Source organism: Mytilus galloprovincialis, chromosome 12 (genome assembly GCF_965363235.1).
Source record: "Mytilus galloprovincialis chromosome 12, xbMytGall1.hap1.1, whole genome shotgun sequence".
NCBI lineage: Eukaryota > Metazoa > Mollusca > Bivalvia > Mytilida > Mytilidae > Mytilus > Mytilus galloprovincialis.
In genome coordinates this window covers 3,666,125-3,682,611 of record NC_134849.1, presented here as the reverse complement: position 1 = coordinate 3,682,611, position 16,487 = coordinate 3,666,125, and the positions used below count along the sequence as shown (strand labels likewise).

At 32.9% G+C, this 16,487-nt stretch overlaps 2 protein-coding genes across 2 annotated transcripts in view; both read left to right on the top strand.

Moving 5' to 3' along the window:
• LOC143055299 (uncharacterized) overlaps positions 1-16,487 on the top strand; it is a 179,023-nt gene that overhangs the window by 53,436 nt on the left and 109,100 nt on the right. The gene's annotated exons all lie outside the window — the stretch shown is intronic.
• The window catches only part of LOC143055300 (uncharacterized), a 52,636-nt gene that overhangs the window by 10,713 nt on the left and 25,436 nt on the right, over positions 1-16,487 (top strand). Inside the window, exons 2-5 of the mRNA XM_076228438.1 lie at positions 3,992-4,313; positions 9,548-9,641; positions 10,829-10,918; positions 13,084-13,319. Of these exons, the coding sequence (XP_076084553.1) occupies positions 3,992-4,313; positions 9,548-9,641; positions 10,829-10,918; positions 13,084-13,319 (742 nt within the window). The remainder of the gene's footprint in view (positions 1-3,991; positions 4,314-9,547; positions 9,642-10,828; positions 10,919-13,083; positions 13,320-16,487) is intronic.

The following is a 16,487-nucleotide window of genomic DNA, read 5'->3' as shown; positions in this document are numbered from 1 at the left end:
TCAATTAGATCACTTTTGTATGGATACAAAATAAACGATACTAGTTATTACAGTATTAATGATTTAAAATCTGGCCAGCCTCGCGTATTAAATTTGAAAATTTAACTGTCTCGAGTGGATAAATATCGTATTATACTCGATGCAGTGGTAGAATCTATATATAACACTGAAGAAAAAAAAAGAAAAAAAAATGTGACTTGGATGGAAGGTTGTCTTATTTGCACTAATTTTGCATCTTCTAATTATATCTATGAATTATGACATTTTTTAAAACCATTATAATGTTTAAATGTAATATTCGTATCGAATGGAATTTTAACATGTCTAAATTCAATAGTTTATGAATATTCAAGAACCTTTTGTGACTTCAAATTGTTTAACAAAATGTTTGATTTTTCTTTTCATTTAAAACAATTTACAAAATGTAATATGTAACTCAATGCATTATTTTACATTCGGGCGGTCTTTCATTTAAACAAAAATGACACCCCTTTGGTGGGTTCTACAAGAAAAACCCTAACATATGCATTATCTATAACATAATGTATAATATTGCAAGGTAATTCGCCTCATGACTGCAACAAACACCGATGTAAAACATTTCAATTGAAAATCATCGACCGTTTTGAACTGGTGCAATGGTTAAAAAATATAAACAGTTACAGCAAATTTATACACCACCGCGAATAACTAGCACTGATCTACTTAAACGTGGTATAAATTAAAAATTTCAAATATTGACTAAGGCTTGTGTATTTCAATGTTTTCGTTTTTTTACCTACCAAATAAACAACCTTATGAAATGTAAACTGGTATAATTCTAGAATTTCTGTGTTTACGAAGGTAAAGGAGTAACATCAGAAACTGCATAGTTATATAATCTAAACTAATAACACTGCACAATTAGAGCAGCACCTTCTTCATCAGGTATTCATATTTGATAAGGCACCTTTTTGGTTATGGATATAATAAAAATAAAAAAATATATATACTTTTCCTTGACTGACAATTTTTTAGTATCTTTTGTTATTTGCGTGATTAAAAGAAAGTGAGGGTGTTTTCATACCCAAGAAAAAGTTTAAACCATCACATTAAGCAACTTACAATTAAAAACTAATATCTCATAGGGTGAATATTATCGTAGGGCTCTAACCAAAATAATCTTATACTGATAAATATATATATATGTCTGCCTGTGTGTAGTGACAACTGCAAATTATACCTTGTCCATCGGATTTCTTATGATTAAGAAATACCAGGCCTTAGAATATGTATAAAGTGCCTAGAAAATCAACCTAACGATGTTAGAGTAGATTTGATTCGTAACTTCCTCCCCGGCGCCGGGGCTGGAACCGGTACTTTATTTTCTAACTTCTACGACAACACCGCCTAGCATTGCGCAGAGACCTTATCCCCTCCTCTAACTCTAGCTTATAAAAATAAGCTTTCGTTTCGGGAGGTGTTACCTTCTTGTAGGAATTAAACAAGGATCTCTGATACAATACACGAAGTATTTATTTTTAGTGTACAGAAATGATCATCTGTTGATATATATATATATATATATAAGTCTAAAAATTACCCCAAACAGTGTTAGAGTTAGATTTTCTACTGACAATTTTTTGTTGTTATATATATATATATAGCTGGTGAATGTTTTCTACACCCAGGTCAAACTCATTGGAATTTTTTCTCTTAATAAAGACATCGCCTATTGTGTGAAAACTAAATGAAAACTGATTATGGCTGTTCTGGATTCATTGGCGAAAAGTAGCCTTTCGTTGACATATACCCACTGATTAATGATTACTGTAAACCGGGAAATTATCGCGCCGTCTTTATTTCGCGATTTGCCAAGTCAATCTAGATTCGCGTCGTTTTAAATTCGCGGTTTTCCGATGTCCCGCTAAAATATCTTTAAATTTTAAAACTGCATGCTTATTTGTTACTGTTAATATTAGTGAACTATATTATACTTGTAGTACTTGACGAAGTGGCATAATTTCTCAAAAGAAAAAACTTGATAAATTTAAAATTGACATGAGATTAAGCGTTATTTAACCACTGCACACCCGCTGGCTAATGAAAACACAAAAACAATTAGAAACAAAGAATGCCCTTATTCGTAGCGCTTTCGAAGCCGCAGGGATAAAAGTTAATCAATAAATCCTTTGATCTATGTGACAGCTACAATGTGTTAATCGGTATAAAACGATTTACAGGTGTACTTTACCTAACTGTAATGTGTGTTGTTTTTATAACAAACAGTGTCGGAATTAGACTTGAGATAATTTTTAATCCATTTGTCATTATTATTAATAAATATTTTATTACCAAATGTCTTTGTATATAAACGTTTAGAATCAAAGGTAAAGTAGTGTCCATTAAAAAGTTGTTGGTATACATTTGTCGCCGACATATACTATTTTCAGACCATATGCTTGGAGTAGATTTCGTTCATGACTATACTTCGATATAGGTATGAAACACATCTTTTCCAGTTAAATATTCGCGGTAGTTTTATTTTCGCGTACCAATTGCTACCGCGAAAATAGCGAAAATAAAACTATCGCGAAAATTTCCCGGTTTACAGTATTCAGGCATTGTTAACGTCAGCCGTAGTTGGCAAAACGTTTTGGAACTTGTAAATCATCAATGCTCATCAACTTTGTACTTGTTTGGCTTTCTAAATATAATTGTCTGAATATCACTTATGAGTCCTATGTAGACGAAACGCGCGTCTGGCGTATTAATTTATAAGCCTGGTACCTTTGCTAACTATTGCCTTGTCGAAATGTACTATTGTATGGTTTATTTGTGTATTTCTCTGTCCTGAGTGTTCTTGCGTTTATTTGTATTTCAATCCTGTCAAATAATGTTGTCATTTTAGTGTTATATTGAACAAAAAAGGGAGTTTGCCTAGCCTCAAATCAGGTTCAACCCACTAATTTTTTCTTAAAATGTCCTGTACCAAGTCAGGAAAATGGCAGTTATGATCTTATATAGATGACGCTCTTTCACTAAATAATTAAACATTTGGCGACTATGTTAAACGCATCGATCCCTTCGAACTAGAGATAAAGGATACAACAGATACAGCTAACTTGGCCTCATATCTTGACTTACATCTAGAAATTGACAATGAGGGTCGGTTGAAAACAAAACTTTCCGGCAAAAGAGATGATTTCAGCTTTCCAATTGGGAACTGTCCATTTCAAAGTAGCAATATTCCAGCAGCACCTGCAAACGGGGTATATATCTCCTATTTGATACAATATTCCCGTGCTTGCATTTTCTATGATGATTTTCTTGATAGTGGATTGCTGCTTACAAGGAAGTTATTAAACCAAGATATGCAAATGGTGAAGTTGAAATCATCCCTTCGTAAATTTTACGGACGCCTTCACGAGTTAGTGGACCGTTAAGGAATAACCGTTTCACAAATGATATCGGATACGTCGTAACTACAATCCCCTTCCCTTTCATGAATGTGACCTATCGAATAAGACTATTTACCGGATTTGTTATAACATAGGCAACACAACGGGTGCCACATGTGGAGCAGGATTGGTTACCCTTCCGGAGCATCCGAGATCACCCCTAGTTTTTGGTGGAGTTCGTTTTGCTTATTCTTTAGTTTTCTGTGTTGTGTCCTGTGTTGTGTCATGTGTTTTATTGTTTGTCTTCTTTCATTTTTAGCCATGGCGTTGTCAGTTTATTTTCGATTTATGAGTTTGACTGTCCCTCTGGTATCTTTCGTCCCTCTTTATGGTTTGTTTTGGTTCACTTCAGTGTTTTAGTTGTTCATTGTTTCCCTTCTTAAATATAATGTGTTTCCCTCGGTTTTAGTTTGCAACCCAGATTTGTTTTCTCTCAATGGATTGGTGACTCTCAAACAGCGGTATACTACAGTTGCTTTAATTTATATGTTATTATGTTATATATATGAAAACCATTTTCTTATATTGATGCATGTGTCTTTTAATTTCAGTACAAACCAAACAAATTTTAACGTGTGTTTATGGCATAGCACAGGATTAAAGGATATTCTAATGGTTAGAGATATAGTCGTTCCACGCATGGAACAACTTAATGTTAAGATTTGTCCACTGGAGATAATAGAGGCTAGACAACTTTCAACGACACCAGATACAGTGTTGCTAAACATGACAGAAAAAATATTAGTATTCATTTCTAAGAACTCCCTAAATAGTACATGGTGTTCTCTGGAGCGCATGACATATGCAGAACAGTTCCAAAGAATCAACAGCTGTGCAATTGTTTTGCTACTTCATGACTTATTAGAATCGGAAGTAAGTTATATGCTTTAGTTGTCTTATATAATTCATACGAATATTCTAATATGTAATGTGCACGTGAACCATGAGTACTGTTATATTCGTTCTAATATTTGATTATCACTGTCAGAAAATTCTGGGCCTATTATGAAATGTCTATGGATAACGCAGGTTTTTAATTAATTTTAACCAGCATAATAATTAATTTATTCTCAGATTTATCCATTTTGAAATGCAATAAATAAAGCATACACTGTTAAATATTGATTTAGCAATATGATTATTTGGATTATTTTTCACTCTAAACAAATAGTATAAACAACTTCCATTACATAATATTTGACTGGTTAATGATGCCCCTTTCAGTGCTTTCATTAAAAACAGGAAGATAGTTTGCCCATAGCCCACATATATGTCTTGTTTACCGGCTTTGTGTCATACATTACTAATATGTAATGTCATGAACATGTTATAGTAGTCTCAAACAAACAAGAACAAGAAACCATCCAACTATTCAAATAACACAAAATGTATAAAATAAAACAAAAAATCTTTTTAGATGGTTTGTCGAGGGGGGAAATGAGATATACAAACAATAAATGGATTTGACGAATCTAGATTTATATCGACAATGCATTTGAAAAGTGACGTTTTAGCAAAATATTTTGCAGAAGCCAAACAAAGATAAATCTGTTGTAGAGTTGTCACTGACTCAGACGTTCATATAACTATAATTATTTTCTGTGACTGTATCTTACATTTATTTGTAGGATCATTTACTATAGATAATTGAGCTGATCTGTAACAATAACATCTCCAAGTCTTATATATCATGTACTGTAGTACACCGCTAGATTAAAACTGACGAGGAAAGGTAACACACGGCCACTCAAAGCTTTATTTTTAGAGCCCAGGTGGTCGTGTTGCCTAGCGGGACGGCTGCAGTGCAGGCGATTTGGTGTCAAGATATCACAGTAGCATGGGTTCGAATCCCGGCGAGGGAAGAACCAAAAATTTAACATTGTTGATGTTTATACAAGTTGTATATATATGTAACGTGTCCTTCCCCCCAAACGTGTCCGATTCCCCCAAACATGTCTAGTTGAAAACAGCACAAAAGCTTGTCATGTGTATAAACGCAAAAACGTGTCTATTTCTCAACTAACCCCTAAACGTGTCCAATCCCCAAAATATGAACATGCATATCAAGCGTTATTATGGCACCCTCAACGGAGTTGGGGTGACGTATTGTTATTCTACGTTTCTTTTTTTTCTTATTTTTATTATTCTTTCACACATTTTGTCCATCGTGTTTCTAAGAATTGAGTGATCCAATAATGTTGGAACTATAACATAATAAGGACCCCCATGTGAAGTTGTGCATCTGACTCTGGAATTTTTTTAAATGGCCGCCGTTTCCATGGAAACTGCAAAAAAGTGAAAAATTTTCAAAATTCTAAATCTTTCATTATAAGACCTAGCTGGATGAAACTTTATGGAAATGTTCCTTGGTATGCCTAGATGTCAAGACAAGATTTAGAAATTCCAAAATGGCTGCCATTGTCATGGAAACAGGGCAAATGTTTAACATTGAGCCTATGGACAAATACATAAAAGCTGCATTTTCTTTAAGAATATTGCAAAGAGATCAATGAAACTGTATTGATATATAACAAGACATATGGCAATGAGAAGCCTGCTTTTAGAATTTTGAAATTATCTATTGTAACCATGGAAACAGTAGAAATATCAAAAAATTTCAAAAAAATTCAAAATGCTGCAAACTAGATGAAACTTTACAGAAATGATAACTGGCATGGGCAGAATTGCATTTTGGAGTTAAAAATTTCAAAATGGCCACCGTAACCATGGAAATGACTAAAATGTCAAAAATTTCTAAATGCTCCAAACCTAATAAAACTTTACAAAAATCATAATTTCCATGTGTAGATACGCTCTTAGACTTTGGAAATTTCAAAATGGCTGCCTTTATCCTGGCAATGGGGGAACGAGGGTGCCATCGGTTATTGCTAGCAATTACAAATCTAGTTTGGTTATTGCTATTTCATTAACGTATACTAATTTTACCATTTCATTAAAAATATAAATAAGTTAACGTTAGTACTTTTTCAAATTGACAGAATTAAACTGGGTGTAAGTGGGGCGTCATTTCGGCTATATTGTATATAAATTGTAGGCAAATATGTTAAGTTAAACTGTACAGTTAACGGGTTTAAAGTGTCCCTTTCTCTGTGCATTAAAACGTTAATGTTCTCTCTAGTTCTGAATGAAATACTGGCAACTGGACAATTCGCAATCAACAGTCTGAAGTTAATTTATTCAGTTGAACTGAAAAAACATTAAAACTTGTATGTTTTCTCTAAATATGCATGAAATACCTGCCACTGGACATACGCAACCAACAGTCTAAATTTTATCTTAACAATAGAACAGTAAAAACATTAAAACATGAATGTTAAAATGTAAATAACATATAAAAACAGGTAGCTTATGTTCTCTCTAAATAGAACTGCAAAAACATTAAAACTCAAATGCATGAAATATTTGGCACTGGACGTTATGTTTCCTTTTCGTGTGTCTTTAGTGATGCTGGAAACCTAATTTTTTTTAAAAACCCGAATAACCAGTTTATGATTTGATGAGCGTTTGAAATACGCACAAACTATTGACAAAAGTAGGGGGAATGCTGTTAAAAACCCGCCATGCAATATTCGGATAAATATAAAAGGTATCATTTGAGTTAATAAGTACAAATAATTAACAACGTTTTTGATTAATTCAACTCCAGAATTATGAGCATGTTCCCTCTAAATGAATATGAAATACTTGCAACTGGACAATAAGCCATTTCAGTCAAAGTTAATGAATAACAACAGATAAATCTGCAATTATTATAATCATTAAAAACCTACATTGTACTAACTAAATCTGATAAACGTTATCAGCGATTTTCTTTAGGAGATACATGTACAGTATTAGTGCTAAAAGACGTGTGACGTTTTGGCGTTCAATATTGGACACGTTTTGGCGTTCAATATTGGACACGTTTTGGCGAATAACAATTATCAGACACGTTTGGGGGTTATGAAATCGGACACGTTTGGGGAATATTGTACATTTCGGACACGTTTAGGGAGATAAGACACGTTTGAGGGAATCGGATACGTTTGAGGGGAAGGACACGTTTGAGAGTGTTACATAAGCGAGTCTAAATTGAAAACTACGTTCAAACCTATGATTGCGTTGGATAAAAACCGCAATTTTTATACGTGTACATGTGAAACAAATTTCGTTGTAGAAGGAACTAAAAGCAGCACAAACAACATTTTCCAAAAGACCAAAAAAGTGAAAAAGTATATTTAAACAAAACGCATTTGACTAACAGGTCGAACAACAGATGTTCTTTAACCCTGCTGACTGCCATGGGCGATTGCCAAATAAAATTGATCACAAGATGTAACAAAATGAATCTTAATATAAATTTAATACTAAACAGAAAAAAAATTACTTGTGGCCACGATGTTATGCCACAAACATAAGGTGTCAATATCTTTTGTGTACACCAGATCCGGATTTCGACAATAAATGTCTCTTTAGGGATGTTAGGGATCGAAACGGTATTTAGAAGGCCATATATAATTTACCCTCATCTTTAGATAGACTCTTGAATTTTAAGAGTCAATATAGGATGAACGGATCATATAAACCGGAGGAAAAATATGATACCAGCCCAAACGGAAAAATATAAACGAGTCTAAATTGAAAACTACGTTCAAACCTATGATGGCGTTGGATAAAAACTGCAATTTTTATACGTGTGCATGTAATACAAATTTCTTTGTAAAAGGATCTAAAAACAGCACAGACAACATTTTCCAAAAGACCAAAAAAATGAAAAAGTATATTTCAACAACACGCATTTGACTAACAGGTCGCACAACTGATGTTCTTTAACCCTGTTGACTGCCATTGGCGATTGCCAAATAAAATTGATCATATGATGTATCAAAATGGATCTTAATATAAATTTAATACTAAACAGAAGAAAAAAAATTACTTGTGGCCACGATATTATGCCACAACCATAAGGTGTCAATATCTTTTTAGTACACCAGATCCGGATTTCGACAATACATGTCTCGTCAGTGATGTTAGGGATCGGAACGGTATTTGGAAGGCCATATATAATTTAACCTCACTTTTTGATATACTCTTGAATTTTAAGAGTCAATATAGGATGAACGGATCATATAAACCGGAGGAAAAAAATTATACAAGCCCAAACGAAAAAATATAAACGAGTCTAAATTGAAAACTACGTTCAAACCTATGATTGCGTTGGATAAAAACCGCAATTTGTATTCGTGTGCATGTAAAACAAATTTCGTTGTAGAAGGATCTAAAAAAATAAAGTTTCATACATGTGTTTCTTAACTTTATTGGCTCAGTATATTTGCAAACAATTATAGTAGATTGCGAACAAAAAAAATCAATAGTACTTGAACTCTTTTACTACGACAGTATCACTTTACATACATGAGTTTTATGATCAAACTTACTGTAGCATTAAATATAAAAGAATACGAAGATGCGGTTTGATTGGCAACTCTCAATAGAAGACTAAATGACACAGAAAAAAAAACAAGCATAGATTTTTCAACAATAAGGAAAAAAAGTATTAAGGTCCCAAAATGACAAAAGCAAAACATTTTAAACGAAGACATTAACGGCAACATACAAAATAATGAACGAAAAACAAATGCGTTACATAAATCAGAATTACTTAATTACAGGCTACTGACACTTGTCGTGTTTCAATCCATAAAAAAAATAATGTATGTAAAGCATCGAACACTTTGCCTAAGACACCAAGCAATTATATATGTACAATTCAAAAATAATCTTCATTTTGAAAACTGCATAGTGTTTGCAAAAAAGGAAAATGATAAAATTAACAATTTATAGCCTTAAAACTATATTACATATAGTAAATTTTTGAAAAATATTTATTCTGTGTATATATAATTAATTCCACTGGCAACAAATACACGCAGCTCATATTCCCAACTAAAATAAGACATACAATTTATTTTTCTCAAGGATATGGAATATGCATTGTTATTCATATTCATAATTGACTATAAATATTCAAACTTAGTTCCTACGTCTAATAACAATGAATATAACATCATTTCACTTACATCAACAATGTTTTGTTTTTATTTTAGATACCTCATCTTCCAGTGTTTGAAGACGCAGCAATAGTGCACTTTTCGAATGACAAAGATGAATGGTCAAATAAATTAATAAAAGCTCTAACAGGTTTGGAAAATCAATCCTTTATATAAATCCTATCCTATTATTGTGTGTGATGTTATATTTGACAAATCAGTAGAGGAAATGATTGTGTGTTTACAAAAGCAAGATTTTTTGAATGTTTAAAATACTTAACATTTTAATGTTTAAAATCATAATTCGTCTTTTCATGCTCTGTAATTATGTTCTGACAAACACATCGAACATGGTTGACCTTTCACAATTGTTATAGTTATAATGCTGTCATATTTCCCTCGACTTTGATATTCATACTTGTTTTATAATCTCTTGAACCTTTGTATCGGGTAAACAACTTTTACAGGTGGTCGTGTGGTCTAGCGCGAAAAAACAAAATATTTGCGAAAGCAAATTTATAGATCTAACATTTTTGGGGTGGTGTTTAGACGAGTTATGTAAAAGTTTTATACATATAATTCGTCTAAACATCAGCCAACCAATATTAGATTTGTAAAATTTGCTTTCGCAATTTTTTTGTTCTTTCCACGCCGGGATTCGAATTTATGCTACTGCGATATCGTGACAACAAATCGCCTGCACTGTTAACGTCGCGCTAGACCACTCGACCATCTTGGCTTTACAATAATAAATCTTTCGGTGGCCGGGTGTAACCTTTCCTTGTCAGTTTTAATCAAGTACTGTTAAACAGTATATGATATATAAGGCATGAAGATGGAATTATTACAGATTAGCTGAATTATCTATTGTAAAGGATCCTAAAAAATTAATGCAAGATACAGTCACAGAAATAATTATATTTATAAATACGTCTTACTCAGTGACAACTCTACAACAGATGTAACCAGCACTGATGGTGATATAAGGCTGTGTATATTCTGTATATATAATTCGTCTAAACATCAGCCCAATAAAGTTAGATCTGTGTATTTGCTTACGCAAATCTCCTGCCCTGTATCCGACACGCTAGACCATTCAACCACCTTGACTTCACAATAATAAAGTTTTTGGTGGCCGGTTAATACCTTTCCTCGTCAGTTTTAATCTAGGTTGTAAACAAGTACAAGATATATAAGGCATATATATATATATATATATATAAATATTATTATCACTCATGTCTATTTTATGTTTTCAAGACAAATGATCAAAAAATATATCTAAAACCATATTAACTACCGGTTAATGTTAAACAAATATATGAATTTCTTTTTCAGGGGATCGTAGTCGAATAATGAAAGCCAGAAATATTGCCCATGGATTAGCTTCGTCCCATTTTTACTATTTTCAGCAATATTGTCTTCCTAGTAAGATTCGTATTCATTGTCTATAGATATAAGAAGATGTGGTATAAGCGCCAATGAGATGACTCTACACCCGAGTCACAATTGTATGGTCAAAGTTTGGTCTTCAACACGTAGCCTTGGCTCACAACGAACAGCAAACTATATAGACCCCAAAAATGACTAGTGTAAAACCATTCAAACAGGAAAACCAACGGTCTAAGCTGTATATAAAAAAACAAGCGATAAACTAGAAACATTTATGAACAACATCAACAAAGGATAGCTACTGAATATCAGATTCCTCACTTAGGACAGATGCAAACAATTGTATCGGGTTTAAAGTCTATGTCAGTTTTCTTTACATTTAACACATTTAGAAAAATAAACAAACATTAACTTGAAGACTTTGTTGATAGTGCCATTTTTTCACATTTCATTTGTAGCTATGTAAAACTTGTATCAATATTACAATCTACTGGGTGTGGACTCGTGAATGTGTTACTTCCTGTTATGTGCATTTCAGTCTAGACACAATTTAATTTACTATCGAGTTGAGCTCCGGAGACCGCCGATTGAAATGAACGTGTATATCAATGATATTTTGTGGATCAAATCAGACAATCAAAAGATTTTCCTTTGTTACAAATTTAATTTTGACATTTGTTCCCTTAAATAACTCAACACATATTATACTTGTGCTGTCCATCTTTATCTGAGGGGTTGCTAAATTGAAGTTCACATAAATATGGATTCAATGAGGTCGAATTATTCTCAATCAGGTAAATAATTCATCATCAAATTTTCTTAGGTTATTTTTACAAAATTGAACCATACTGGCCCCTTAAAGCGAATTATCATTTCACTATTTCTTTTTCATAATTGATTGAGCCAAATAAAATTATATTTTGGATTTTCATATAACTCGTAGCTCGTGCTTCTGTAAACAAACAATAGGATTAAATATGCTTTGCTATAGATATTTTAAGTATTTATATATAGATAACGAACTCAAAGGACAGCACCTTTACAAAAAATGTTTTTTTTTCTGGATGGATTGATTGAATGATGCAGTTTAAAGCAACATTTAGCACTTGAATATTTTATAGCGACAGCTTGATAATGTTGAAAAAGACAAGAGTACGGGAAAAGGGTTACAAAACGTTTGAATTTACAAATCATATTCCTTCGTTATAAGAAAAAACGGGGTTGCAACTCACAAGATCAGTGAGAAAGGGTTCGTAATTACTGTGCCACTGCTGGTGTTTCGTCCCCGAGGGTATCACCAGTCCAGTAGTAAGCACTTCCGTGTTGACATACATATCAATATACGATTTTCGACAAACTAAGGATTTCTTATCCCAGGCAAAGAGTACCTTAGCCGTATTTGGCACAAATTTTGGGAATGTTGGTCCTCAATTCTCTTCAGCTTTGTGCGTGTTTGGCTTTATAACTATTTTGATTTAAGCGTCACTGATGAGTTTTATGTAGACGTAATGCATGTCTGGCGTATAAAATTCTAGTCCTGGTACCTTTGATAACTATTAATGAAATGTTTACACTTTTCGATCAGCGATGCCCCACACTTATCGAAATTGATATGTAAGCCGAATGTATATTTTACATAACTCAGGAAGATGGCCATTGTTATATTATTGTTCGTTTCTGTATGTGTTACATTTTGACGTTGCGTCGTTTGTTTTCTCTTATTTTTGAGTGTAAATTCACATTGCGATAAGACGTGTCACGGTACTTGTCTATCCCAAATTCATGTATTTGGTTTTGATGTTATATTTGTTATTCTCGTGGGATTTTGTCTGAAGCTTGGTCCGTTTCTGTGTGTGTTACATGTCAGTGTTGTGTCGTTGTTCTCCTCTTATATTTAATGCGTTTCCCTCGGTTTTAGTTTGTTACCCTGATTTAGTTTTTTGTCCATGGATTTATGAGTTTTGAACAGCGGTATACTACTGTTGCCTGTATTTACTCTGAACTTCAATGCAAGTTCAACTTTATTATATTTTCTTTTTATTTATAGGGATGAGCTTTAGGTGTCGAGAGTAATATTGGATTTTATAAGGGTGAAAATCATAGATACGATTGTTTGGTTTTTTCAAAAGTTAAGCCTACTACAAAAATGATAGAACATCAAACTAAACACAATCTCAATATAATATAAAACTTATTTTCAGCATTAGAAGAGCGCCTACGACAATCTAATTGGTATCAGACACAATCTGAGGAAATTCGAAGTAAAGTGTCGTTCAAATTATATGAAGTTATACCGAAATCATGCCATTTAATTGATTTTAGTAACGTTGATACGAACATTCACTCCATTACAACGATTCCAATTTCATTATTTATTAGAGCTGGTAACGAAAGATATTTGAATTTGACGGTTTATGGCATAACTGATGGACAGGAGGTAAGAAATCAAAATATAGAGTTTCTTTATTATGTTTGTAAAACAATACACAATTATAATGTGACGTGCTTCTTTCGCTTTGTGAACAATTTGTTTGCACATGCGTATATTCACTTCTTCAGAATAAATAATTTTATCAAATTTCATGCACTTAATATATTTCCTTAACTTTAAAGCACTTTCAAACTATTAAATGGTGCACATGATGTTACTAATTCATTCATTATGACTCTAATGTGTTGCATTCCGAAATTGACATATTTGACCTAGATACGACAACCTTTCATGATGACTGTTCAAACTCCTACCTCTGAAAAATCACAGTGCCAGCCGTTTGCTTCTTTACAAACAAAAATAGGATGTTCATGGAAGAGCCTACACAAACGTTTTTTTTTCATTTATAATTATCGGACATAAAAATTACCTTATTTGTCCTATTTAGAATCGAAAAAATTGATGCAAGCTTTACTTTCTTGAAGTTTTAACATGGTACGCATTATATTCGTGTTATTTTAGCCCTCGCTATTGCTCAGGCAAACATATTCACGAACATAATGCCTACCCAGGTTATAACTACAATAAAGTATAGCTTGCTTCAAATATTTCTTAATTCTTCCACAATACCATATTTTATCATAAACCTGAAGAAGAAAATACCAAAAACGAAGGAAAAATATGGTGTTTTCATAAGCTTACGTTAAGTATTGAAAACATAGATAGTTTCGCGGTTGAGGCTTCCAAGTTTCAAAACATCCTTTAAAAATCATCAATAAGGCCGTTAGTTTTCTCGTTTGAATTGTTTTATTTTGTCACTTCTTGGCCTTTTATAGCTGACTATGCTGTATGGGCTTTGCTGATTGTTGAAGGCCGTACGGTGACCCACATTTGGTAATTTCTGTGTCAGTTTGGTCTCATAGCATATGGTCCCAACTGCTGTTTCTTTTTTTGTAAGTTATTGAGCTGTCTTTCTTTTTTATGCCCCACCTACGATAATAGAGGGGCATTATGTTTTCTGGTCTGTGGCTCCGTTCGTCTGTGCGTCCGTTCGTCCGTCTGTGCGTCCGTCCGTTCAGGTTAAAGTTTTTGGTCAAGGTAGTTTTTGATGAAGCTGAAGTCCAATCAACTTGAAACTTAGTAGACTTGTTGCCTATGATATGATCTTTCTAATTTTAAAGCCAAATTAGACTTTTCACCCCAATTTCACGTTCAACTGAACATAGAAAATGAAAGTGGGAGTTTCAGGTTAAAGTTTTTGGTCAAGGTAGTTTTTGTTGAAGCTGAAGTCCAATCAACTTGAAACTTAGTAAACTTGTTGCTTATGATATAATCTTTTTGATTTTGAAGCTAAATTAGACTTTTGACCCCAATTTCACGGTCCACTAAACATAGAAAATGAAAGTGGGAGTTTCGGGTTAAAGTTTTTGGTCAAGGTAGTTTTTGGTGAAGCTAAAGTTCCATCAACTTGAAACTTAGTAAACTTGTTGCTTATGATATAATCTTTTTAATTTGAAGCCAAATTAGACTTTTGACCCCAATTTCACGGTCCACTAAACATAGAAAATGAAAGTGGGAGTTTCAGGTTAAAGTTTTTGGTCAAGGTAGTTTTTGATAAAATTGAAGTCCAATCAACTTGAAACTTAGTACATATGTTCCCTATAGTATAATCTTGCTAATTTTAATACCAAATTAGATTATTACCCAATATCACGGTCCATGGAACATGGAAAAGGATAGTGCGAGTGGGGCATCCGTGTACTTTGGACACATTCTTATTTCTTTATTGTTTTCGGTTTTCGCCTTATTAAACTTTCATTGAGGAACAAATTTTTCGAATATTTCTTCTTTGTAGCTTGTTATATTTGCTTAACGAAATTCAAATGAATGTGGGACATTTAAGTAATAAAGAAAAAGTTTAACACTGCAGAATTGAACGTCGAAGCATGTTAATTTTCTTGAAAATAATTTTGGTTGAGAAGCTTCAATTGTAAGTTTATAGAAATCTAAAGCATACTGATATCAGTTCAGCGAAAAAGCATTGTTTTAGAATTGAAACCAAATTCGAGTAAAGTTAGGTTCAATAATTCAAGACACAACTTTTGATTTTAAGCATTTTTGATTTTAAGCATTTTTCATGTGTTTTCCTAGAAATTATTTGGTTTCATAATTGTTTTATTTTCCTAAACAGGTAATATTGTGTTCTTTCTTGTTTTTACATTGTACCTTCATTTAACAACGACCCCTATCTGTTGAGTCCTTCTTCGTTAATTTTTCATAGAAAACGATCTTTTGTAATTTTAACTGTACAGAAAACAACTGTCATTTTGTTTTATAATCACCAATTATATAAATGGTCGTGCAAAAACAATGATACAGGTTGCATTTCTGTAAATATTGACAATGTAATTTCCCTTAGAAACTCCTTTTAATGCTAAAACTGTACAACTTTACTATGAAGTTTTAAAAAAAATCTTATCCTAGAATTGAAAGTTCATATGCACTACAATTTTTTTCAAAGGTCAAAATATAGGGCTGTGCGGCATGTTTTCAACGTGTATATGCCCTGAACTTTCAGAGTTTTAACTAACACTAATTTTCTTGACTACCCCTACCTTGAATGAAGGGTTACAACATATTTCAATGTAAACAATATGCACATGTATATTTACTGGTAACATTCCCAAGTTATGTCTCTATGAGATGAAGCACAGAGAGCATAATCAGTATGTAAACAAACTTTAGTTTTCTATGAATATACTAAATCTCCCCCAAAGAGGCGTAGTTTGAGAAACAGCTGTATTTACAAAGTGCAATCAATTCAAACAATTATTCAAATAGAAAACTCTCTAAAATCAGTTTTTCTCACATTAATACTCATTTACCAGAATTATAGCCTGAAAAAAAATTACTGTGTTTACTCTAAGTTCTTTTTTTACTAAACATGTTATACCATCCTCCCCTGTTCCAATTTTTAAAAGAATTTGAAAACAAGATTTTTATTATTGCCAGCTTACACTTTTTGCATATTTTCTGATATAAAATGACGAGAATTGTTATGCCCCACCTACGATAGTAGAGGGGCATTATGTTTTCTGGTCTGTGCGTCCGTTCGTCCGTCTGTTCGTTCGTTCGTTCGTTCGTCTGTTCGTTCGTCCGTCTGTCCCGCTTCAG